The sequence below is a fragment of the Manis pentadactyla genome, chromosome 4 (assembly GCF_030020395.1).
Source record: "Manis pentadactyla isolate mManPen7 chromosome 4, mManPen7.hap1, whole genome shotgun sequence".
Taxonomy (NCBI): domain Eukaryota; kingdom Metazoa; phylum Chordata; class Mammalia; order Pholidota; family Manidae; genus Manis; species Manis pentadactyla.
In genome coordinates this window covers 27844736-27872461 of record NC_080022.1, presented here as the reverse complement: position 1 = coordinate 27872461, position 27726 = coordinate 27844736, and the positions used below count along the sequence as shown (strand labels likewise).

The 27726-nt window shown below is 42.7% G+C and overlaps 1 protein-coding gene across 3 annotated transcripts; it reads left to right on the top strand.

The window, feature by feature from the left end:
- The first annotated feature begins 45 nt into the window (after positions 1-45).
- Positions 46-27277, top strand: OSCP1 (organic solute carrier partner 1). Of its 3 annotated transcripts, none has more exons than XM_036876599.2 (11): positions 46-260; positions 5174-5203; positions 10945-11099; positions 14424-14531; positions 15031-15111; positions 22082-22185; positions 22647-22775; positions 23307-23376; positions 24909-25048; positions 26003-26066; positions 26303-27277. In XM_036876599.2, exons 1-11 carry the CDS (start codon positions 149-151, stop codon positions 26417-26419), a joined length of 1110 nt encoding a protein of 369 aa, XP_036732494.1. In that variant the 5' UTR covers positions 46-148; the 3' UTR covers positions 26420-27277. The 3 variants fall into 3 exon arrangements, with proteins under 3 accessions (XP_036732494.1, XP_036732492.1, XP_036732493.1); XM_036876597.2 differs by having other exon boundaries at positions 14364-14531; positions 26303-27275; XM_036876598.2 differs by lacking the exon at positions 5174-5203 and having other exon boundaries at positions 14364-14531; positions 26303-27273.
- The last annotated feature ends 449 nt before the right edge of the window (positions 27278-27726 follow it).

Here is a 27726-nt window from a genome sequence, read left to right as displayed (position 1 = left end):
TCCCAACAAACGGTCTGCTGATTGGCTTTCTTTGCGGTGCGTCACGTTGCCGTAGCAACCAGGCTACCGGGGATGCGGCGGCGGGGCCTCCAAGCCAGAGGCTACCCAGCCCCTGGGCTCTTCACGAGCTTTGCTCACTGCCGGCACCATGTCCGTGCGGACGCTACCGCTGCTTTTCTTGAACTTGGGCGGGGAAATGCTTTACATCCTGGACCAACGACTGCGAGCCCAGAACATCCCCGGAGACAAGGCCCGAAAAGGTGAGAGGCGCCCGGCCCGCACAGCCAGCCCCATGCCCCGCAGCCCGGACCCCTCACCGCCACTCGGCCCCAACAGCCAGACCTGCGCAGCCAGGCCCCTACACAGACTGACCAACAGCCTAGCACCCTGCTTTCTTATAGCCAGGGACCGTTGTCACAACGCCACGGCCACCTAGGCAGAGCCACTCAGGAGTCAGATTCCCCAAAAGGTCTTTTCACAGCACAGGGGTGGATTAGGGTACGTGACCCGAATTTCCTCATCCCCTTAAATTGAGAGATCAATCAAAAGAGAGATCCCCCATCTCTCATGACATCCGGTCCCTCCCAAATGTAGAAGTTCCAGCTGCCCACCACTTGGAGACTTACTGCTAATCTAAGCATCCTCTTTCACCGCCTGGGAAACAGGTTTTGGTGCTCCTTTCCTCTGCACAGTAACTTCCTTCACAAGCTGGAGACCATTCTTGCTAATTTCCCAAGTTATTTCTGTGAGGTTCTGAAGTAACATGGACAAAACAAAGTTTTAAATCTTTCCATTCACAATTGTTGGAAAAGAATGCAATTATGGAAACAATTATATGAGAGTTTCTAAAATGCAAAATCTGTCTTCCATATAAACCACATCTAGTCCCCAGAAAAATGACCATACTGAACTCTCTGCCACTCTTCTCTTCTCCCTCTCTTCCTCCCTTCTCAACCAACAACTGTTTTCACCAAGTTTCCTGGGTTAAGTATGAAGGAGGAATTATATTTCAAGATAGAAGAAGAAAAGTTGATGTAAAGGTAACTGACCTGGCTACTGATTAAAACATTTATTCTTTCCAACAGTCTCTGCACACTCAATTGATGTTAAATATACATATTCAGATATTCACTATTGTGTCTATGCAGTTGAGTCAAGTCCATGGGTAAAGAGATAAAAGAACTCCCTATAGCACACCGCCTCCACTCATTTGTACACTACCACAAGTGAGCTTCCCAAAAGGCCATCTGTCCATACTCTCCACTACTTAAAACCCTTTGTCAGCTTTGCACTGCTATGGGATAGCAGCCAAGTCCTGGGCAGGACATTTCAGGACACTTCCTGATCTGATCTCTGTCCACCTCTGCAGTCCCACCTTCCACCACTGCCTGCCTCCTACTTGTGTCCTAATAATACCAAACTACTCATAGCTCTCCACTGAAAGCATGTTCATTCATGTTTCCATGCTAATAATCCCCATTCTACCCCAAACCTCCCATTTCCATGCTAGTAGCTTTCCATCCTACATTATTCACCTTAAGAATCATCTTCAGGAAGCCTCCCCACATGGGGAAAGGCCTGAAAATACTCCCATGGAACCCTACATGTGTGCTCTCTACCTTATTACTGGCCATATTACACTGAAATGTTTGTGTCTTTGTCTGTCTACCCCACCCCCCATTAATTGTCTTTTTCATCTTTGTACTCCAGCACCTAGCACAATGCCGAGAACAGAATAAATTGTTGCTCAGTAAATGTTTGTTGAACTGATGATCTAAATTGGCTGTTTTATATGACATTGTCATTTCTTCCTCAGGAGGGTTCTGTTTTCCTTGCCACCTATGTTTTTTGTGGTTTCTTTTGGGCTAATGGCACCAGCAAGCTGACAGGGAGTTCTTGGACTGGCAGCCTTGGACTGGTAGGACGAAAGGCAGTGTAAATTAGCAACAAAGAACATACTCTCTGGAGTCATACAGATATGAGTCTCAATTCCAGCTTTGACATTTGACTAGTTGTATGACCTTGGAGTATAAACTCTATAAGCCTGTTTCTTTTTCCATAAAAAGGGAATAATAATACATACCTTACATCAAAACTGTGAGGACTGAATGAGATAATGTAGTTAACATGTTAAGCACAATAAGCAGCAGGTGTCATCCTTCAAGAGGAAGTGTGGGCAGGACCCTGTGAGTGCTCGGGAGCTGGCTTCCTTTGTCGTGAGGGGCTGTAGTCCTGGGTTGGCTAGATCCAGCTGTAGGGAGTTTCAGCCATCCTCATCAATTCCCATTCACACACTCATTCCTACCACAGTTTGGGTGAGTGTCAGATGCCACATGAGATGCTGGGTGGAGACGGATCCAGCCCTCTGTGCATTCACTGGAGGCAGGACTTTAGATCAGTCTGATGCAATAACTGATTCTAAAACTGGGAGTATATCTCCTTATATGACAAGAACAGACATTTATCAAGCACTTTCCATGTACCAAGGAATTCTCTGAACACCTTAATCCCCACAATTATCCTACCATGGAGGTAAGACTACTATCCCCATTTTACAGATAGGGAAGCTAAAGCTAATTTGCCCCAGGTTACATAGATGGTAAAAAGGGAATAAAGGATTCGAACCAGGTCTTTGGGCTCCAGAACTCTTACTCTCAACTACTGCACTGTACTTCCATACCTCAGGGGACTGTAGCAGAATCTTGGGGGAGTTGGAAGGTTGGGATGATAGGGACTATCCAGTCTACCCACTAATTTTATAAAAGAAATGACAGAAAGGAGTTGGCAGCTGGAGGAATGTAAACAAAAGACTTTTTGTAGAAGATAGAGTGAGAAAACCAAGTTGAGAGTGTGGGATTGAAACTGTGAGACACACTCATGTGGTCCACCATTTATAGTTGGTGAAGCTGCAGGCACAGGAGCCACTCTGACGAATGCCTGTGCAGAGGTCTATAAAACCCCAGACACAGCAAGCTAGTCCTCATGGAAGCTTTGAATGGAAATCGTGTTTCTTCTCGATGTTTTCATTATCTCACACAACTAATTGGTCTCCTGGAGAGCATCCTGCTCCCACATAGCCAATGCGATATTGCAGTTTCCCCCACAGCGCAGTCTCTCGTTTAGTGTTCAACAGAAAGGAAGCGCTCTCTCTATGGGGCAACCTCCGAGTGTTGCATATTCAATGTTGTCCCACATTTTAAGCAATAGCAAGAATAATAAAAGCTGCCTTTGCCTCACACCTGTCCTCTTAAAAATACCCCTATATAAGGCCCTATCACATTTCATTTACATTCCTTGTTTTACAGAAGGGGAAACTGAGGCATAGAGCCATATTAAGTGATTTTTTTCCAAAATGTGCAGATCACGGTGTAGTACTGAGCAACCAAATGATGGTGAGTTTGTGTTTATGTTTCTAGTTCCAATTTAACAAGCAGCTCTGGAGAGCCTCAGGCTGGCCTCCCACTCAAAATGTAACTCAAGTGGAATTGTCACAAACAAGTCATCTGGAGAAATAACAGAAAAACAGGGCCTCTTTTACTTTCCCCTGGGTCTGAGCTAAGGAGGAAAGGGGCCCGGAGCACACAACATTACAGAGACCTCTGCTGGAGCCCAGCATCAGTGCCTGTGGGAGTGCCTTCCACCCAGGATCTAGCCATTTTGTCAGCAGCAGGCTGTCACTGCCCCTGAGAATAGGTGAGACCCTTGCAGCACCACTGTTCCCAAACACACCTTCAAGAGGGTGGCAACTCCACCCCTCTGAATTCCCACGAGCCTATCAGGGAAGACCACCTGTGAAATAAATGCCAAGAAAGGTAGGATTTGGGGTCACTATTGGCAAAGAAGCTAATATCTGCTTTAAGAAGGCCACACACTTGGTGCTGCTCCCCAGTGTCTTCTCTCCAAAAGCCTGTGACTCCAAGTGTAGGAGAAAGATAGTGGATTTGCCAAAGAAGTCTGAGCTTGCAACGGGAAGCCTTTGAAGCTGGTTAGGGCCTGGCACTGGCTGTGCGTTCAGGCTGGTCTCTTAGGAGCTGTTGGTATTGTGTATTGAAGGCACATATGTGGCTCTGAGTATGCCTTGAGTGTATTATATTTCAGAAATCACCTGTGAGACAATCCAGCACAAATGTTTCCCAAAGAGACTATTAATTAATTACAAAGTGTTTTGAAAACATGGATGGGTGTAGAATTCTGTTTACCTGGGGTAGTTTTTCTAGATTGAAACCTCCTAAAAAAAAATTAAGGGAACCAAAAAAGTCCTCTTTCATCCTTGATGGATGGTGTCCCACATTCTGCAGTAGAGAAAACAACTAGAAGAGAAGCCAGCTAAGTGCTTTATGTGTGTTATCCATTCCATCTCCACACAACCCTGTGAGGTAGATGCAGTTATCCCCATTTTACAGATGAAACTGAGGTTAAACAAGTTGCTTGAAGTTACATGGCTGATAAGTGGTAGAGCCAGGTCTCAGCCCAGAAAGGGTCTTGATTCTCACAATTTCCCTATCAAGTATATTTTTCCCTTATTTGGTCTCCTTTGGCATCTGTCTCTCTGACTGCCTTAGTCCTCAGGAGCATTCTTTACCAATGGGGCTTTCTTTACAGTGGTTGTATTATTCCCTCTTTTTACATGGAAGTCATGCATCTACATATAAAAAGTAAATCAGACACAAATAGACATTTTTTCCTTTTAACTCACATTCCAAATTTTCTAATTTGAGCAGTTCCATCTATTCTCTAGAAACGGAAATCTTACATTAATTAAAAAATCAGGTTATAACAAAAATAAAACCCTATCTCTTCTTGTTCTTGGAATAATCTGCCCCACAAAAGTTAGTGTTTTTAGAAGCCTTCTTTTGAATGCTGTTCATTCTCATAGTATTAGAGAGGATGACTTCTTGAGCCTTTCAGGGTAAGCCCCAGGCAGTTAGTCCTGTGCTTCCTCTCCTAGACCATCCTCTGTAAGATAAAGCCTATCTAGGGCATTTTTGGAACTTGTTATTTATCCATCATCCTTTTAAAAGTTTCAAATGGAAGAGTATTTGCATTAGACATTAAAGAAAACATGAAAAATAAAGTTTCCTAAGCCAGCTAATTGGAATTGGTATTTTTAAACCCTCCTTGAAAATGTTCTTGCTTTATGAACTGGTGTTTTCTTTTTATATGCTTCATGTAGATGAATGGACAGAGGTGGACAGAAAACGAGGTATGCTATTTCTGGGCTGCATGTATTCAGTCTGCATCCACAGGTTCACTCAGTTCTCTGCCCCAATCAATGGAGCTTACAGTGGAACCACTCTAAACATTTCAAAGCAAAAAAATAGGCATGAGTTTCTCTTTAGCCAAGATATGCATTTGAATCTTTTACTTAAATAAATAAAGCATGTAAGATGAAAACCAAGCAAACTGGTCAGAAGACTGTATTGTAACTGAAGTATTTGTCTCTTTTCATCAAGTCCAAGTTTGCAGGGCCAGTGGGGGCAGTAGCTACACTTCTGGGTGGGTTACCCTATTTGGTAGTCCTTAAAACAATTCTGTGATAATATTATGTAGCCAAAGAATTGTGCTTCAACATGAGCCACCCTCCCTGAATCGTTCTCCTTAGCACACAGAGGAGATACTTGTTGAGCAACCAAGAAAAATGGAAGCATGTGCCTGCATGGCTGCCAGGATTGTGGACAGAAGGCATGATATCATGCATGCACTATGGCCTTATCATGGCAAATCTGGAGTTTCCTCTTCACCTGCAAATAGCCGCAAACCTGAAAAAGTTGCTGATTCCTCAGAATAAAACCTTAGCCTTTCTCATCTGTAAATGTCATGAATACCTTCCATCATTTGACATTTGGGTGCAGTTTATGCATGTCATCAACCATTATCCTTAACATTTTAAATGCTCTCACCACACCAAGTATGCTGAGGAGATAGCATATAATATTCAAGAGCACGGGCATTAGAATCAATCCCATTCTAATTTCAACTCCACCACCAGGTGTGTAAACTAGGACTTTAACCTAAGACCCAGTTTTCCTTATTGATAGAGTAAGGAAAATAATTCAGAGTTGTCTTGGGGTTTAAATGAGATAATGCATGGAAAGTTCTAATCCCAGGGCCTGAAACATAATGAAGATTGAAAATATGGTAACTATCCAGAAGTAGTAACTTCTTTTAACCCTAGTTTCCAAATTGTATGTTCCCATAAGCAACTAAATTTACAGGAGGTTAGTAAAAACTCAGTTGCATTCATCAGGAGAATTATTCCATCTGGACAGGCTAAAAAAAAAAAAGCCCTATTGAAATGAAGTGCTTGATACACTTTTATTGTATTTCACAACCATCTTTTACCATTTCTCTTGAGCAATTTTTGGCCCACCTCTGGAAGCATGGCAGAATTTCAGGCAAGAAGGCTTTTTGTATATGTAATTGAATCACTGGAATTTATTTTAATCAAAAATAATGAACAGGAACAGACTTCATGATCTGAACCCAGGATTAGAAGACTAATATGTTAAGAACTCAGTTACTAACCCTTCTGATGCATCTATGAAGTATCACTTCCCTCCCTGACCTTAGGCTCTTCCTGATGAAATTGGCTCCTAGTAAATTCGTGCCTCACTAAATTATGGAAAGCTTGTGTGGATGCCAAAAATTAACACCAGACATACTCACAGGTCTGGTTAAAACTGTTTTCAGGTTTAACTTAAATGCAACGTGGGCTGCTTCTCTAGGGCAAGGACAACATTTCCTCCTTCTTTGTGCCCTGGTGTCTATCTGTGCCTGATACAGAGTGGGCCCACCTCAACCAAGTGCTAGGTGAAGCACATTGTGAGATGTAAGCATGTCGATATGTGCCTCAAATTCCCAGAGAATGAAGTAAGAGGTGGGAGCCTGGCTGCTGGGGCCCAACCATAAAACTGCCATTTCCTCTTGAGGCCATTTGTGTTCACTGCTCTGCCCACAGAGGCAGGCCTGCTGTACTCTTTTTCCAGCAGGTGAACTTTCTGGACGTTCTTGTGCAAGGAGCCATGGAGATGTATAGCTTGTTCACTTCCCAGGAGGAAAGGCTTCATTTTGCTTTTACTTTGCCAGAATGACTAACAATCACCTTGGGATTTTCTTTTTTAGAACTGATTTATTTGAGTCTAAGCTATTTTCCTAGATCCTGTAAGGGCTCAAAGACCCTAGAGAAATGACTCAGCATCTAGGTGAATGGTAGCTATTTGTAAGTGTTCACATAACCAGACCTGATGTGATTCTTTAACTTAAATTCTTCTTCTTTGGCACTCCCGCCTAGCTTACATAAATCCTAGGAAAATCCTTCAAATTCTTTTTTGAGGATTTACATGTGGGTTTTTTTTCAGTTGTACCTATTTCCTTGCAAATTCTGCATTTTATATTGGCTGTGGTAAGAAAAACGTTAGAAAACCCAGTTTATTGCAGGTCTTTGCTTGTTTAGGTCAAAGTCAAAAGGCCATGCAAACCAGGAGAGTGAAGTGTCTCCCAGCTGTACACATTGGTGCACGTAAAGGGCAAGTTGCAATGGGTTGAAATTATCAGATGTGAGGGATGTGCTCTGTTGGCAATGGATTTGGTATTTCCTCACCAATAGGGTGATGTCTAGAGTAAAATCCAAAGGTCAGGTGTAAGTTCAACACTTCTGTAAGGAGTCAGTCAGTTCTTTTGTATCAATGTGGTGGGTGAAGGGGGGCGCTCTCCTGGATCTCCTGCCTGTCCCCTCTCTCTGTAGCCTTTCCATTTAAGATTTAAATACAACCAGCCCTCAGCTCCTTCTTCTCCCAAAAAAGGCTCTTTGAGATGCTTTAAAATGCTGGCCTGAGCCCTCAGGTCCTTCTATCATTACTTAAAGGCAGAGAGAGTGCCTGAAATCACGTCTTCAGGGCCATACCTTGCCTTCACTCTCTAAGATACTTGGCCACAGCCAGTCACGGGGGTGTCCTTTATGTGGCAAGAGAAAGAGGTATTTGTGTCCTTCAGTAATAGTCACTCATGTTTAATAATTGATTTTGTATCATTTTTTTAATATTCATATTTATTATTTATATATTTCATAACGTTTATTTTTCTTGCCTTTATTTCAGAAAAAACACAAATTATGGTATAATTATCACATAATTGGTGTCCTTTTGACAGTGTCATCAGGTTGGATAACCTTCTTCACTAATTTTGGTTCTTGTAGCATTTTTTACTAATCCCAATTTGGAGAAACTTCACAATGCTAAGGTAGTAGCATCTGGAATTATCCATAATATTTTGTAAGCAATACTTAGGTTTGAAAATGTACCATGACTTTACCTATCTATGATGTCTAAATATTTTTAAAGTGATTGCACACAATAAATCATTGTTATCACAGAAAAACTTATATTTTAATTTCATCATATAAACTAATATTAATTGTACCATGACTTTACCTATGATGTCTAAATATTTTAACAGTGATTGCACACAATAAATCATTGTTATCACAGACAAACTTATATTTTAATTTCATCAAATAAACTAATATTACATACAATGTTAATCTCACCAATTCATTAAGCAATATCTGTATTCAATTACTATTTATGAAATTCTTTCAAAATGCTAGTATATTTTAAAGAAAAAAAACAATATTTTTCAAATGATTCATTGAAATTATTCTTTGATCTATAATGGACAGAAAATAATATTTTTACAAAAAAATGATTGGAGATCATTTTTTACCTGAAGCTTCTTCATAAGACTGCAAACGTTTTTGTTTCCTCATTCTAACTCCCTTGTGCTATACTGGGATATCATTTTCATTGTGTATTTCCCATGAAGTTTCATTCAATTAAATTTTTTCTAAAATTTTTATATTTTCAATCCTTCAAAAACAGTTGTGAGCCTTTGTTAACATTATTAATCGTAAGCAATTGATCATACCAAATAACTGAATAGCATAAATTCAAAATAATCACTTTTTACCAAAGATACAATTTGTTCTTTATTTGAGGATCAGTTGTACATTCTAATGTATCTTGTACCATGTCTAGATTAAATTTAAATGGTTTGATAGCATCATTCCCATTGTGTGTTTGAATAGTTTTAAGGGGAAATCTGATACATACTTCATCAAGATATTCCGTTTCAGAGCAGATCCACAATATACAGATTTTTAATTGTTCCAAAGCATGTCTTCATTATCAACACAGATAGCCATCTCTCCAAAGAACTAGATTAAAATGTGTTGTACGTGGCACAAATAATGCTTCTAGATTTTGACCAAAATTCTGGCTTGCATACCCTTTTCCTTTGCCAGATTTGTTAGCACCACTCACATAGGCTTGCTCTCAACAATATCTTAATTTAAATAATGCTGATACTTATTTTTTATAAATGTATGTCTGGTTAAATATTCCTATAAAATAAAACTTCTCATTTTAGTACTCCATATCTATCTTGTTGCCATCATAAAAGTCACTATCATTTTTTACACTTTTTATCTAGACATATATGAATGCACATTTAAGAAATACGGATTTTGCATATTGAAAAAAATGTTCCTCAGCTGCCAAATGTAAATGTTACAATACCATACTATTTTGTGAGTATCAGTTTGGAATGTAGAGAGAAGCAAGAGAATGAATGCTTGCCACCACTGAAAAATGATATTTCATCATGAAGGAATTATTGCAATTATGCCATTTGAGAAAAAGGATTTGAGAAGTTAATTTGCCTTTTTTTCACCTAAGCACTTTTACAGCCAAATCCTCCCTGCATTATGAAGCAGGGTCTGTCTCCAGTTATCAGAGGTATAAGGAGAAACTTTCCTAGCACTGAAACATAGTCACCTTTTGGTTTTTTTGTTTTTTGTTTTTTTATCTTATTTCTATTTTTTTTTTTTGAGAGGGCATCTCTCATATTTATTGATCATATTGTTGTTAACAACAATAAAATTCTGTATAGGGGACTCAATGCACAATCATTAATCAATCCCAAGCCTAATTCTCAACAGTCTCCAATCTTCTGAGATTTTATATCATTTTAAGTAACTAGTTTTCTTTTAAATTTTTAATTACCATAAATGTATATTCTCATCATCCACATACTCTCACCCTTAGGCCAGAATATATCTAATTTAATTAAGAATAGACTGTGTTCATTTATACCTGTTCCTATTTCTTGTACCAGGGGGTTTTCTTAGCCCTTGCCTAATGTTATTTGGGTTGCTGAAAATATCTAAGTGATTGAGTGAATGAACAATTAGAATTATAGATACTTTGGTATGCACACGCCTTAGGACCTTTTATTCTCACCAGATGGAAATTTTCCACTTGAACTCAGTGTGAGACATATCACTACAATGTAATATCAATATTATAGATCAAATGTATAAATTAAGGCATTCTAAAATGGTTCTGATGTGAAGTACACATCTTGAAAAAACAATAAAAATATTTTAATCTCTAACCAGTGGGTAGATATGTCTATTTCATAAAATGTTTTCCCAAAAAAAAATGTCAGTTACCATTATTGGTCTCATTTTTATAAAACATAATTTTCAGTAAAAATGTTACAGACTTGCTAAACATAGGAGAAAAAGAGCATTGTTGTTTCTCATTTTAAGAAAGAGCTCTAAAATTCTTAGAATAATCTTTTTTAAAGAATAAACGTTTCTCCTATCAAATGAGACAATGCACATAAAGTGGTTTGTAACCTCTGAAGCACAACACATTTGTACACTGCCCCATTTATGTTTGCTCTGAGATGGTCCTATAAAGCACTCTGGACCTGCTTTCTAGGACACCATGTGGTTTCTCCGCAGGAAGCAGATCTCACCGAGCATATCAGCACCCCACTGTGCATCAGCCCAGCAACTCCATTGCATTCTCACAAAAGAGACCATTTCCTGAACAAAGCTTCCTCCAGTACCTGGCTCAGCTATGTTCTCTTTTGTCTCTACAGTTCTAAATGACATCATCTCAACCATGTTCAATCGAAAGTTTATGGAGGAATTGTTCAAACCCCAAGAGCTCTACTCCAAGAAGGCCCTGAGGACTGTCTACGACCGCCTGGCTCATGCCTCCATTATGAGACTGAACCAGGCCAGCATGGATAAGGTAAGCAGACAGCCACCTCTGTCCCCTTGGTTGCATTTCTTGTACCTTTTGTGTATGGTCATAGACTGGGGTTAAATGAGATGATGTATGCAATGGTGCCTTGCAAAAAAAAGGTAGTTGTTACTGTGTTGCAGAGTGAACCTCAGAAGTCATCCACACCAATTCCTCTGTTGTTTATGTCATTCCCCCTGCCCAAGGAGAGGGCTGATTTTCATGCCAACATCTAGGAACATTGGAAACACGCACACCTTAGCCCAGTACAAGCATCCAACCCTAAAAACTTTAATTCAGCATCATTCTCAACAGATCTCAGTTCTGCAGTGAGGAAACCAGGCTTTTTTTTTTTTAGCAAATTCAAAACTGCTACTTCTTCATTTGTAACATGAACATATCTTATTTCTTTGGGAAACAAATTATTAGGGCACTCTGATTTTTAAAATAATAATTCCGGATAAATAGATGGCAACGAATAGACAAATCTCCCAATCAGAAAAAGTCCAAGTAATTTATATAAATGCTCTGCCCTTAAGAAAGGAAAGCATAACTCCCCATTCCTTGTGTCGTGGGCTGCACTTATTGAATTCCTTCCAAAGAGGACGGTATGTAAAGGGCAAAGAACAGTTAGCTTTAGAGTGGACAAACTGACAAACACTACCTCAACCAGGATGATCAAGGTCAACATCAACTTATCAACGTGATAAGTCATGTTGGTAGTATGTACCCCAATAGGATGTGGCGAGGATAGCACTGGATCTCTGTGCTCTTCCTCTTGAAAACCCACAACCCAGTCTAATCATGAGAAACAAAACATCGGCACATTTGGAGGTCATGTTACAAAATACCTGACCAGTACTCAAAACTGTCAGGGCCACCAAAACGAGGAAAGTCAGAAAAACTGTCAGTCAAGAAGAGCTCAGGAGACATGATGACTAAATGTCATGTAGGATCCTAACACAGAAATAGGACAGTAGGGAAAAACTAATAAAATATGAACTTCAGTTTTTTTAAAACAACAAATTCCTCCACTATGTGAATTTTTACAAATCATGAGAACTGACATTGGGTGCTAGGTGTGCAAACTCAATGCTCACTTATTGCTGGTACCTGGAAACCTCAGGTAGACAGACTGTAACTTGTCCTGTTGCCTCCTGCCGCTTATTTCTGCAAAGTTACTCTATCTCCCTGAGCCTCCACCTCCATTTTCTCCTCTATAAAATGGCTACTTCATCATGCTAGCAGGAATAAGTGAGAAACATATATATAATGATATACCTAGGCCTGGCACATAGTAGATGTTCAATTAATGTTATCTGCTCTGCCTCTTCTTCTCCCTCTATCTTTAAGAAGACTTAGGTTTCCATAGAGAAAGGACACAGAATTTGTAATAAAAAAAACTAGATTCAAGTCTTAGCTCTACCAGTTACTAACTGTGAGACTCAATTTACTGAATAACTCTGAAATTTCATATCCTCATCTTTTATTTGTTTTTATCCTTTATTCCTAGCATGGTATCCTATACACAAAAGGTAGTTAATGTTTGATAATGATGGCAGAGAGTCTCAAATCTATCTCTTGTACTATATGCCTCCTCCTTCCCCTGCACACACATACACACACACTCCACTGTTCCTGTTGCATGCCACTTTCTAAGTGAAATGTTTCTAGCTACATGTTAAAGAAATGGAATCATGTAGAAAGTTCTAACAAGTTCCTTAGGATCTAACCATCCTGAGTTCAAATCTTATCCTGCCACTTATCACCAGCTATATGAAATTAGGCGAGTTTCTTCATTTTTAAACTTGAGATAGTATCTACCTCATCAAGTTCTTATAAAGATTAAATGGGATCAGATGAGGTAATGTATATGAATGTGCTTGGCACAACACTCAGATGGTACCAGTTTATATTTTCAACCCTGCCCCAGACGTGTCCATAACTTCTCTTCCAAACTGGCTCCTTCTGTCCCCCTGCTCCTGCCTCATCAGAGCATCATCTTCTTCCAGGCACTAGGTTGAAAAAGCAATAGTCATTCTGGAGACCCTTATCTTCATCCCCCAAATATCTGGTCAGGTAGTCACCATATACAGACAGCTTTTCCTTCTAAATATCACATGTTCTTCTTTTCCCTGCTTTTTTCATCCCTACTGTCTTTATTCCAGCTCTTAAGTCTGGATTCCTCCAATAAAATTTCTTTCATTCATACAATCAATAGATATTGCTGCAGCCTCGGGAGAAGCCAGGTACTGGCCAATCTCCCTGACTCTAACTCCAGTCTTTCACATCTTTTACATCTCATCGTTGCCAGGCTGACTGTCTTGCTTAATTACTGCTTTTATCCCATCAGCTCAGAAAACATCAGTAGGGCCCTAATTCCTACCATATCAAGTCTAAATCATTTTGCCTGTCTTTCTAAGACCTTTAATATTCTCAGCTTGCCATGCTTATCCAAGTTTATTTCCCACCACCCCAACATGAACTGTTCTCTCTAGTCAGGCTGTTTTTCTTATCCTCCTAGGAAAACAGCATACTCATTGCTGCCTCCAGGCCCTCATGCATGCTGTTCCCCTCAGCTAGAACACCTTTCCCCTCCCTCAGCCAATTTGAAACCTATGACTGCCTTCTTTTTCTTCCACAAAGCCTGTCTTGACCACTTTGAACCTCACCAATTTCTCACCTCTGATCACTCACAGTCAGGCTATACATGGAGCTTGTGGATATTTTGCTCATCACTTAAAATTGTTCTTATTCAGTTGTAGAACTTTAGACCTGCCTCTTTCACCTATGCCATCTCATTTACTCCTTTCAGCAGTTCTAGAACTATAGGAAATTAGGAATTATTTTTTACAGATGAAAAAACTCAGGCTCAGAGAGGCAAAGAGGCTTGGCCAGGGCCATCCAGCAAGTCAGAAGCAATGAAGGGCTTGAATTCAGGTTTTTGTTCCCCAAGTCCAGGACCTGATCCAAGACCCCAAAGCTGCTGATATTGTTTCAAACTGACTCCATCAACAATACGCATAAGCTGGCCAGAAATCCTGGTTTGCCCAGGAATGTCCTGGTTTACTCCTGTTGTCCTGGCGTAATTGTTAAATCACCCCCCTTTTACTCTCAAAAGTGTCTCATTTTGAGTGATAACTGACATAGTCTCCCAAGCTGTATGAAATGCCCAGAACTGGTTTTCAGTAAATGCTTGACTGAGTCATTGTTTGAAGGTTCTGACATTTGCTTTTATGATCCTATTTATTTTGCTCATGCATGGGTTGGCAGCTATATGACCTGATGACTATGGCTTTCAAATATCAAGTATTGCTGTGTCCCCGTCCCAAGGATGTGTTGCTGGTCACTTTCAATCACTTAGATGCCATCAAAGGATTCATCCGAGACTCCCCAACCATCCTGCATCAAGTGGATGAGACTTTCCGGCAGCTGACTGAAGTAAGAGTGTCATCAGTTCATCACCTCCCAGCTCCAGTGAACCTCTCCTTCCTGTATTAATAATAGGCAGAGTCTGTGGCAGAAAGAACAGATGAGGAATGGCAAAGCCTGCCGCTCTCTCAGGAAATTCTAAAAATCTACAAGTATTACATTTTGGTAATACAATGGATGTTATCATCTATGCCTTGTTACTGTTGCCTTCAAAACTGGGAAAGCAGTGATACAGAACATAGCCATTTCTCCTAGCTTTTCTGAAATGGACTTGATAGTGGATGTTCTGCTAAATCTTGGGGAATGGGAGAGGCAAGGTGTGGCCCTCCTTGGGTGCGGCATAATGAAGTTTGTTCCTCTAGTGAGGGGACGGAGCTGGCTCTCCTGCTGCCCATCTGCCCCAACAGCTGAGCCCCCTCCCTGCTTATCTGGTGCCCACCTCGGAGCATCTGCACTTCTCAGCTCACTTCTGAAAGTGAAGTGCTTCTTTCTGCTTTGCCTCTGGCAGACATACGGAGGTCTCTCTGCAGGGGAGTTCCAGCTGATCCGGCAGACGCTGCTCATCTTCTTCCAGGACCTGCACATCCGGGTGAGTGAGTGGGTGACCCTCGGACCTCCCACCACTGTTAACCTCGGGAAACAGGGTGCTAAGTGGTCAAGCACACAAGGGCTGAGATTGTCCAGGTAGTCGTGTCCTCGGTGTTTGGCTCCATGATGATAAACATTCTGATGCCAAATCTCAGCAGTTTTAAATGGACCAAGGAAGACAATGATACTGCCATTCCTCCTAGTTATCTAATGTGTTTCTTTAAAATATGGTTTCGGCTGCCCTCTCTCTCTTTGTCTCTGCCTCTCTGTCCCCCTGCTCTCTCTGCTCTCTCTCTGTCTCTCTGTCCTCTCTGTCTCTCTGTCTCGCTGTCCTGCTCCCTCCCTCTCTCTCCCCCCTTCCCCCTAGGGGCAGCCACTTTCTCTTTCAGATAATAAAATCTCTTGCGTGGGGGGAAAAAAAAATATATATATATATATATATATATATATATACATATTGTTTCTTCCCTTCTCTCCAGAGAAAATGTGCTCTCAAGGCTACCAGCCTGACCTCACTTACAAAGCCTTTCCTCAAACCTCTAGGATCCTTGGCCTCTCCAGTGTCTGATGCTGCCAGGAGGCCACCCTCTCTCCATGGAACTCTTGCCTCCCTGGGACTTCCATGGCACCACACCATCCTGGCCTTCCCTTCCGCCTCCCATCTCCACGCCTCTCACTCCTTCTTCTCCCTCCATTCTTCAAGCCTCCTTCTTCTGCCTCGGCCCCCCCTGCTCTTTAGGAATCTCTTTCCTCCCTCTTCCCAACTCTGTCAAGTAGGGCTCCTGAGTCTAACCTCTACCCTGCCCTTGGTCAGGCCCACCGATACAGACCCACATCCCACCTGCTTGCTGAATTTCTCTATGAGGATGCCCACCAGTGCCTACGACTTCATGTCTGTAGCTAATTCAGTCTCCAAAATCCAAGTCCTGTCCCAACTTCCTGATTTGTTTTGAGGGCACCACCATTCCTTCTCACTTGACTCAGAACCAGAGCATCACCTTCGACTCCCCTTCTCTGATCTTCATCTGACTGCTTCCAAGGCTTACAGAGTCTGCCATTTCAGTATCCATGCCCTCCTTTCCATTCCTGTTGCCACCAGCCTAGCTCAGGCCCTCATATTCTTGTTGACTATTGCCTCCCAATTGGCCCTGCCTCCTCCTGTCATGCCTACAATTCTACACCCTAGCTTTTAAAAACATATTTTGAGCTTCTGAATTTGGGGCCTGTCTCTCCTGGATAGGACTTTGTTCCTTCCCATAATTTAACATACCGATATGAGAAAGATGGATGATATGGCAAAATGAGCCCAGGCTCTGGAGTCAGACACTCCCAAGTCCAGCACAGATCCACAACCTTGAGCAAATTACTTCTCTTGAGCCTTATTTCTTCATCTGAAAAATGGAGATGAAAATCCTAACTGAGAGTTTGTTGGGAGGATTAACTGATGCAGCCTATGTAATGTGCATGCGTTGGCTTGTATATGGGTAGTGCAGAGTGCTTCTAGAAGGATGGACAAGAACCTGGCCACAGGGGTTGCCTCCTGGGAGCAGGGAACTGCATGGAGGATGGCTATAGGAGAGACACTTACGTTCCATCACATACCCTTTAAACCTTTTGAATTCTGCACCTGTGCATGTGTAACATATTCACAAAATAAAATTCAAAAAAAAAAGAAATAGAGTATGTTTAGTGCCTCATTGTGATTTCCCTTCAGTGGACCAGGGAAGACAAATAGATTTCAACTTTGAGGCCAATTTTATTTTTAAGCCTCATGAATAATTTTATTTGATAAGGATGGAGGAATAATAACCCCAATATAAATTAAGATCTCTAATAGCCATTGATTAAAATTAAAAATATGAAAGCACAAATAATATTGTTTTGCATTGCTTTAAAATATTGAAAACTGCATTATTATCAAGACTACTGTTGTCAAGACTGTGCATATTTGGATATTATTTTATGGATTGGAGTAATATAAGCAGCCATATTGATTTCTCAATTCTGACACAATAAAATTCATTATAATGAAAAAACACTTCTAATAGAAGTCTATAACAAAATCATTAAAATATATTTAACCACAAACTATATTATGCTTCAATTACTAAATGGGCAGGCAATGAAGCATCAGAATGTTCATCAAGAGAAATAGGAGCCATGTATCCTGACAATATTAAGCCACTGATCTGTAACACATTTGGCTCATCTTCCAAGTCTGGTCTTTGATGGTATTTCTGCTCAGCTGCAATTTGTGATTGCCTATACTGATTTTGTTTTCAAAACAGTCTTAATAGTTTTTAAACTTGCTATCAAAACCAGCTAACTAAATTAAGAAAATACAGCTCTGACCTAACACTCCCTTGCTCACTGTTTAACCAAAGTAAATACAAAACTCCTCATCCTAATATCCAAAGCTTTCTGTGATATCACAAAATGACCTGAAGTGGTCTTAATGTCAAGGCTCCAACCTGCACTCCAGGCCTGGCCAGAGACTGCATGAAGACCTATTCCATTTGGAATCCTGAGCGGTTATTTACAACCATCTCAAATGTCAACCCCTTCCAGCCCTCCAGAACTCCTCCAGACCTGCTTCCCAGGGGAGGCTCCTCAGGTCACCCACCCTCTCCCGTACTCTCATTCCCATTCATGTGTCTTCCATCACAGACTCTCATGTTCTTTCCATTGATTCAGTTGCTGGAAAACATCATTCCATCTTCACCTCTTCATAGAATGCTCTTTACCCATCCATGCCATTATCTACTCCACTGGGAAATACTTCATCCCTGGAACCCAACCAGTCTTACAAATATTGAGGGCATACTCTATGCCAGGCACTATATTCAGTGTTTGAGATACATGAGTGAACAAAACAGAGGCCCTGTCTTGAGGAGTTGCTCTACTAGTAGGAAGAGACAAGATGGGCAAATAAATTCTGTTCTGGCTTAAATAACTCTTAGGAAGATGACAACATAAGGTGAAGTTATAAAGGGCAACTGGGATGGGATGTTGCATTAGAGCAGCACTGTGCAATAGAACTTCCTGTTAGGATGGGAACGTCCCGTGTCCATGCTGTCTGGTATGATAGCCACTAGCCATATGCGTCTTATGAAGCACTTAAAATAGAACCAGCATGACTGAGAAACTGAATTTTTAATTTAATTTAAATAGTCACACTTGACTAGTAGCTACTGTACTGCATAACACATCCTTAGATGACAGAGTTAGAGTCAAGGACAGCCTTTTTGAAGACAGGCATTTTAGCTGAGAATATAACAGATCTCATGGAGGAGCATCTAAACTGAAGGGACAGCCAGTTCAAAGGCCCTTAGGTGGGAAAAAGCATGTGTTCCTTGGGCAAAGAGAAAGCCAGTGTGACTAAAGCATATCTAGGCAGGAGTGATACTCAGAGAGGACTACCTATGCAGCATGGGCACTGGCTGATCAGAACAGGGGCCAGTCATTAATAAACGCAGCCTACCAGTTGACGTAGCTTTAGGCCCTAGTAAGGAGTTTTTCCTAAGAGGAAAGAAAAGATTATGAGCATTTTAAGGTGAGTGGTGACATGACCTGATTTGTGTTCTGGAAGGTGAACTCTATGGGATGGGACAAAGGTAGCAATAGGACTGCAGTTAGGAAGCTATTGTAAAAATCTAGGCAAAAATGGAAGTGTTTGCATTAGGTGCTACTGGTGGAGAGCATGGGAAACTTCCACATTTGGGCTGTCCGTTCAGGGCAAGGTCACTAAGACCTGAGCCAGACACTGGATGTGGGGAAGAAGAATGAAGAACAACTACCAAGTTTTTGGCCTGAGCAACTGGTGGTGCCATTTACTGTGGGGGAAGGACTGAAGGGAAGTTTATTTGGGTAGAAAAATTAATTGTTTAAGTTTGATTTGCCTATTAGACATCCAAGGAGCAATTTCAAGTAGACATTTGAATATTAAAATCTAAAACTCAGAAGAGAGGTCCAGGGTGGAGACAAAAATGTGCAGATCCTCAGCATACAGCACAGAGGTGGTGTTTGAAGTGTTCTGGCCACTTGGTGGAAGCTGGTCCTTCTCCCTCATCTGCAGGCAGGATGTGAGAAGCAGAATCAGCATTCTGCCAGCTTCCCCCTCACTTTCAGATCATTATTCTCCTGCCCACACAGACTCACCCCTCCTCCTGTAAGGTCAGACCAGTAACCATAACTCAGTCCGAAGCCCTGTGCTCATCACTCACTGCTGAAATGGCCTGCCAAGTCCCTCACCCATATTCACTGAGCATTTAAAGCCCTGGCTCTCTTCCCGGCCACCAGAGTCAGCCAGCATCCTGAGGAACGCGAATGCTCATGGAGATGTCTCATCCAGCACTCTCTCCCCACAGCTGAATGACATTCACCTAGGAAACACGGTTCCTGCCCTCAAGAACTCATTAGAGAAGTGGTGGAAATGCACTTAGTACCTTACAGGTATTTGGTTTTAAATGAAAGAGTGTAAAGAGAGAGGACACAACCAACGAGGTGGTCAGTTCTATCTAAAAGAATCAGGAAAGTCTTCATAGAGGAGCTAATACCTTTAAAAGAAATGGGTTTTCATTAGACCCATAGGAAAATAAGGGGAGGTTAAGATGGACACCTCAGGCAGAGGACACCATCTCAGCAGAGGCCTGAGGCATATACTGCCTGGTGTATTTGGTGGTGCAGGGTGGAGAACGCTACAAGAAACTGAGTATGGCTAGAGCATAGGACTCAAGAAGACACATGGCTATAAAGAACAAGGGCCAGCTGGACATTATCTGGCAGGCAAAGCAGAGAGCCACTGAAGCAAGAGAGGGACAGGGTCAGATATGAGTTGGGAACAGTCTCTAGCAGCATGATGGCAGCTGGATCAAATTGGAGGGGAGCAGGAGACCAGTTAAGAGGTAAGAGGCAAGGAAGCCCTGTACTGGGGAGCCACGGAGAGAGCAAGGGCCAGACACAAGGAGTGGTCACTGGGTTGGCAAGGCTTGGTGGCCGAATAGACATGGGAAGGTGGTGGGGGGAAACTCAGATTGCTGGCCTGATGACCTGGGTGTCACTCACTGAGATTGCGACCATTGGAGGAGGACGAGGTTTAAGAAGACAAATGATGAGCCCTGTTCTGAGCAGGGTGAATCCGGGGTGAACCCCATGAACCTGTATGTGGACATGTCTAGTAGGCAATGGAATAGATGGGTCCAGTGCCCAGAGAAGAAAGCTAAGTGGCAGCTCAAGATCTGGGAGGCATCAGCACAGGGTAAACATTGGCATATGGGAGTAGATGAGATCACCTGGGGGAAAAAAGGGTGGGGTGAGGGGGGAAGGGCAAGGGAGAGACACACCTACAGCTGAGGGCCAACAGAGGGGCTGAACAAGCAGGCAGACCCCACAGTCCTGTCTAGCCAAGGGCAGATTTTCAAGTCAAACACAGACTCTTTATTTAAATGTGTACATTTCAGATCTACTATGACATGGTCAGCCTTACTAGAGGGTCCAGCATGTATATATATATTCCCACTTCCCTCTCCAAATTTTCTTTCTCCATGCCTGTATTCATATCCCCTAGTCACAGAATCTCAAGGATAACAGTTCCTTAAAGGTCATCCAGCCAAACCTTCTAACCAATCCAGTTTATACATTTCCCCCCAAAACATGTCTTGTGCATGCCCATCTCTGCTTCACAAGTAGCTGCTTCCTCTAGGCCAGCCCCAAACCCACCCCCAGGCCTGGAGTGGTTCTCCTCAGTGGGCTAATCTACATATGCCATTCAGCATATCCGGCTGTAGAGTGTCATTTTTTTTTCCATTTTATGCCTGTGTCCTGTGTCCAATTAGGCAGTGATACTGAGAGTATTACCTACCACGTACTGAGCACTTACTGTGTCAGGCTCTGGGATGCATGCTTTTTGTTCATTATCTGACCTACTGATCACACTAACCCATTGCAAAGGTACCACTATTACCCCCAGTTTACCAAAGAGAAAAGTGATTGACAGAAGGGTAAAGGGTTGTGTAACTTCCAAAACCCCCCAGGGCCAAGGAGGGACCCAGCTGGGATGTAAGCCTAGACAGTCTGTCATTAACCTGCCAACAGTCTGTCACAGCCAGCATACAAATTCTTACCGCTTTGCACTTTCACTGCCTTGCATACAACAGATGCTTATCCTTAGTGATATTACTAATATAATCCTGTAGAATTTTAGAGTTGAAGAGACGTTCAAGTTTATCTCATTTTACAGATGAGGAAGGTAAGATCCAATAAAACTGATTAACTGCTACTATCTTTATGGGACTTCTCCTGACCAAGACCCCAGTACAGAGTGCACAAACCAGGGAGGAGAAATAAGCATTAGGTGATGTTTTTAGACACATCAAAGACCTTAAAACTCAAGCACCAACTGGATACACCTGCTCTGACCCCTTCTCACCAGTCCAACACAGGGCAAAATCTCGGGCTCCAGAGTCTGAATTCAAACACAAGGCTTTGAATCTCAGCTCTGGCCCTTATGAGCTGGCTGGCTTTGAGGAAGTGGCTTAACCTCTGAGCTGCTGATTTCTCATCTGTAAAATGGAGATAATGAGGTTCTTACAGCTCAAGCCTCACAGCTTTGTGGAAAGTTAACAGGGAACCATGGAATGGTATGAAATTTGAAGTCAACCTTGGTTTTGAATCCTGGCCCTACCTCTTACTGTACTCTTTGAGCAAGTCACTTCACTCTGTGAACCTTAACTTCATTTTTAAAAGATGGGTAATACAACGTGCCTGGGAGACTTGCTGTGTGGCTCAAAAGAAGTTCTGTTTGTAAAAACACTGTAACTGCCAGTGTTAGTTAGGATGAGTTTGTCTGTTACTGTTACTGTTACGAACTCACTAGGTAACATTCCCAAGCCATTACATGCTTTCCCTCCTCAGAATGCTTATGTCTATGAAAGTATACCAAGTAAAATGACAATAAGTGTATTTTTTTCCAGGTGTCCATATTTCTAAAGGACCGAGTTCAGAATTCTAGTGGTCGCTTTGTGTTGCCAGTGTCTGGGCCTGTTCCCTGGGGAACTGAAGTTCCTGGACTCATCAGGTGAATTCCTGACAGTAATGGTCAAACCAGTGTTTGAGGTAACAGAAAAGCAATAGGGGGGACCACCACACAGAATGGAGTACTGTTGGGCCCCTCTCTTTCTTCAGAAAGCACAGCAGTAGAAGGTCAGGTTCTAATCCTAGATCTGCCATTTAGCAGACACTTGAAGCAAATCACCGAGTCCTCCAGGATTTATTTCTTCATCTATTAAAAGGTTACTATGAAGATGAATAAGAGGATAATGCTTTAAAGTGCTCACACAGACCTGGCACAAAACACACACTCAATAACTATTATTATTAAATATTATTATTGCATTATTATTATTGTTACCTCAACCAGCATCTTTATCTTGAAGGGGTGCATGAATTCCTTTTTGTCCCATAGTACAAAGAATAAAGAAGACTCCAGGACTACCCCAGCTTAGAGAACATTCCATCATGTCATACTTTGTATTGTAGAGTGTTCAACAACAAAGGCAAAGAGGTGAAGAATGTAGAATTCAAGCATGGTGGAAACTATGTCACTGCATCAAAAGAAGGTTCTTTTGAACTTTATGGAGACCGAGGCCTGAAACTGGGAACTAATATGTAAGCAAAGTCCCCCTCCCTGAATGAATTCAAGTCCAAGGGAGGTCACTTCATTTAAAAAACCAACTTGACTTCTGCTTTGAAAATCCCTGCTGACAATTGAAGTAATTTCCCCTTAGATACAAGGCATGCAGACCCCTGACATGTTCAGAGGGCACCCAGGATTTCCAAACACAAGGTAACTCAACAAGTCGAAAAGATAAATAATTTTAAATGGTCATGGGAGAGAAGTAGCCAAAACCTTTGTTGCAGTGAAGATCCAGAAGGGTGGGCCTTCATGTATCGTTCACCTTCTTTTCCATGTTCCACATTATTTTGCAAGAGGAGGCATCTCCACACAGCTTCCCAGGTATTTTTCTTTGGGAAGAAGTGAAATTTGAGTGGCTGACACCCATTTCGTTGTATTGTGTACTCCCAAAATCTTTCTGGATGCTTCTTAATGTCTCAAAAGCCATGTGTTATATTTATGAGTCAGAAAGAAGTCACTGTAAAAGGACTGGACAATGTTTTTGTGGTTTTCCGTTGACACAGGTACAGTGCAAACCGGTCTGTGGAAACCCATATGTCTGGAGCATCAAAGAACTTAGCTTCACAGACACAGGTAAGCTTCACCCACCCTTGCCTTCAGAGCTTATTTCTAGATACAAAAACCTGGATGAGGAGAAGGGTGGGAACTCTAGATCTTAAAGCTAGCCAGCATTTCCCTTGTTGTTTGCAATCTTCTCTCAGCCTTACAAGTACACAGGTTTTTAATTGTAGTTTCTCATAGATACTTCCAGTAATCTGGCTAATTGGGTAATTTTAGGCTTGGCTCAGCCTGCATACTTAGGCAGGAACCACACACCAGGACATGTGAATAACATGGTACCAATTCCACTAGGGGCTGGTTGTTGAGTCCAGCGCTCATGTGTAGTCTGATCATTCTGGATGCTTCTTAATGTCTCAAAAGCTTCCCCATATAATGATGTGGTAGCTAAGTTCAAAATGGGTTTAGGCTCTCTGAATTCCATCTATATTAATTTTCAGTGAACTAGCTACCAGCTAGCCGTAGGACAAATCATGGAATATTCAGTTATTCAAAAAACATTTATTGAACTACTTCCATGGGCTGGGTTCCCAGCTCATTTAGGTGTGGTCCATCCTGCAGGGGCTTGAGGAAAGATGACAGACAGAAACAAATAATCATCACACAGTGGAAGAGCTCACTGGGTGTCCTGAACAAAGTGCCTTGCCAGAACACACGTTCTGTTCAGTGGGATGGGGACAGGGGACAGGGATCAAGGGGCTCTAGAGTGGGTAAGATACTAAACAGCCAAGAAGGAGAAATGGGCGTGCAAACCACGGTGACTGAGCAAAGGCAAGGGGCAAAGGAGCATAGTGTTTGAGGGAAGCCGGGAGGCCACATCTCTCCCACATGGCTACATTTTAACAAAACTGAGGCAGGTGGCCAGAGATTCAACCGCACAGGGACACTGGAGCCTGATGCAAAAAGGGCATAAACACTTTGGACTTTGTCGTTTAGGTAGGAGGCAGCGGGGTTTGTCTCCAGCAAGGGAAAAACTATGAGAACTGTATTTAGAGCTCTCGCGGCCCACTGACGGAACAGGCGGAGCTGGGGAAGGCTGGGGCTGGGGCGGTTCGAAGGAAGGGCAAAGGCGGGGCAAAGGCCGAGGCCCGATCACCCTGTGAGGGAGAGGAGGGCATGGCTTCAGGGTGTGTTCATGACGGTCACCACCTGAGGGCACTGTGGTAGCTCCTGCAGAATGAATGCCCTTGGACCTTGTGTCTGCTGAGGCTACTTGTAATTGCTTAGGGAACTAGACTGACTGAAGAGGAAGCAGTGTTCTCTCAGGAGGGAGGTGGTTTAAGGAGAATGGGGATCCCGAGGGCCTTCCACTCATCTTGAAACTGAAGATCTCTGGTTTGCTGCCTTGCTAAGAGTCCCTCTGCTTCTGACATGGATTATTTCCCTTTTGGTTAAGTCTGTTTCTATGCTATATTTGGACCCAGCTCTTCCTGGAAGTAATTTAAACAGTTACTGTTTTGCCCTGTTTTATAACCTGGGTCTCTGGGGTCTCAACAGGAAATGTGATCACCTTCATGTGGCTAAAAATCATTAAAATGTTTCTGCAGGAAAGCATTGCTCCAAACCCTCTTGCTAAAGAAGAGCTGAATTTCCTGGCCAGGCTGATGGGAGGGATGGAGATTCAGAAACCCAGTGGCCGGGAGCCAGGATTCCGGTTGAATCTCTTCACTACTGATGAAGAGGAGGAGTATGTTTTTTAAACCTGCTTTTTAAAGATATATATAAAAATCCTAAGTACAAAAAGAACCAAAAAAATGACCATTAGAAACCAATGACACTTATACATACAGAGGTAAAGATCACAAATGAAATACCTGCAAATCCAACAACCCAGTTGGAGAAGAATCCGCCAGTAAATAGCCTGAACCTTCTGGATTCATTCAAAAGCAGTTCTAATGTTTTACTTTGCAAAGCACAGCTGAACAGGAAGTATTGGAAGTCAAGATACTCATATTAAGAAAAGTCTTTTAAGAAACCAGAGGGAGGCTGGAGCATGATGTCTCTGAGATCAGACAGTCTCCCCCAAAACCAGTCGTCATAATAACTCACCAAGATTTTTACAGTGTCTTGCAGTTTACAAGACACTTCTGCATCCATTACCTCATGTGATCCTTCTCACAACCAAATATCTGGGGTGGGGGTTGACTTCAACTTCCCTATCCATTGAGCAAACCACTTTTGTGTACTGCTGTGTGGCAGATACTATGGTAAGTTCTGGAAACACAAGGATGGAGTGTAAGAGCAAGAGCCCTGTCCTCAAGAGCACCTAGTGTAGTGGGAGAATGAGTACATGAATGATTTCAGTGCTGTGTCATAAATGCTCTAATGGAGTACACAGTGATTGACTTTGCACCAGCAGATTGAGGGAGTTGCCATCTGAGCTGGGTCTTGGAGTTTGCCAAGCAGAGGAAGAGTGAGAATATTCTTGGCAGAACTCAGTATGTGCAGAGGCACACAGACATAAAGGACTTGGCTTTCTGGAGTGTAGGGTGCATTGGTTGGGGATATGGTGAAAAGTTGATGGGAAATGGCAGAAGGTGAGGCAGAAAAAAATAGGTGGCCAAATTATCAAGTGCCAGTTTGCCATGCTAGCAGGGAGAAAACCCTAACCTTTACCCCATTTTTCTACCATCTCTTGCAGGCAAGCAGCACTAACCAGACCAGAAGAGTTATCCTATGAAGTCATCAACATACAGGCCACTCAGGTGTGTGCCAGGGATTTCTCAAATCAAAGTTCATTCCCCGCCTCTTGTAATAACCTTGAACTTCAAAGGCCCTCCTTCCCACTCTAGTCTAGTCAGCATGTAACCATAGTCCCTAGTCTGACAAACAGGCGAGGAACTGGAATGCATCCCCGTGGTGGGACAACAGTGAAACACCCACTGCACACAGACGTGCCAGCCCAGCCTCTTCACTCTTTCCCCTCACCTTTCTCCAACAGGACCAGCAAAGGAACGAGGCGCTGGCTCGGATCATGGGGGAGCTTGAGATCACGGACCAGCCTAGGCAGAGTGCCAGCAAGGGGGATGATTTGCTGGCCATGATGGATGAGTTATAGCTGTGCTGACCAGGCCCACCCACCTTCACGGGAGAGGCTGCTTGACCACCCCAGGGGACGCCCCTGAGAGAAAATGCTGCTGCTAGTTTTCTACCAAGTGGAGCCGTTACCTCTTGTTCCTGTTTACGTTGTAGCAAGCTGCGCAAGTCTTCCTCAGGGAGCATGCTCTCTGGAAGGCACACCCAGAAACATACCGTCAGCAAAATATATTCTGGCTTTTAAATTGCACCTTTCCCATTTTCTTTCCACTTTAATGGCAAGCAAGCAGCCAAAGCCTTCAAGGTTCGAGTTTTAAGCCCCAGAGTCAGGAAAGGGGCATGTCTGTTGAGCTTTTAGTTGCAGCTTTTCTCTGGGGACCTACAGATGCCAATGAATCACCAAGACGCTCCAGAGCTTTCTAGGATGTATTCAGCCTTGTAAGTGAGTTTGAAATAAGTGGAAAAGGCAGTTGCCTCAAACACCTGGGGCCCAGTTTAGACAGCCCTCCTCTCCCTGGCACATTGGGAACTGTAACCTCAGAGGCAGGGTGAGCAGGGCCATCACAGGGAACACTCAGCTGGTGCCCCATGGAGCATGCGGGTGTCTGTAGTTCTCTGCACATCTCTCCATGTGGCGGCTCTTCATCCCATATGGAAATATGTACTTGCTTCTCAACATGATACATACTCCTTACCTCCAGAGGCTCCCTCTGCCACTTAGTGTTCTTGCCCTCTAAGGCCCCAGCATGATGTGCCATGGCGCCTGCCTCCTCTGCTCCAACATCAATGGCCAGGCAGAGCCTCAGGTTGGATACAGGGGAGGCACACATGGTGCTCCACTTTCCCTTCTGTGTACCAGGTGAGTTACTTCTCTTGGCAGGATGCCAAGTCTAACTGGGATCCACATAAAGTATCTCAGGCCAGGGCTGTCCTAATTGCTTCAGGAGAGAGCATCAGCCCTCTATCACATTCCATCCTGGACAAGTAACTGGCAGGCTCAGGGCCAGCCAGTGCTCAGCAGTAAAGGTCCGTTCATTCCTAAAGAAAAAATACACAGAATGGCAGAGGGTAGGAGAGAAACTGAGCTGAGCTGGTCGTCACCTGAAATTGAGCCAACCCTGGGCCCCTTGGGCCCCTTGCACCTTGGCAAGAGTAGAGCAAACATACTTCTGGAATAGGAGGGCCGGGGAAGCTGTCCTTTAGCTTGCCCAGGGAGTAGGGTTTGGTTGCATAAAGTTAAATAAAATAAACTGAAGTTGCTTCCAACCCATGAACATTACACTCCCTTACTTAGAAAGCCCCCAAAAGGCCCACTGGGGAGGAGAAGCA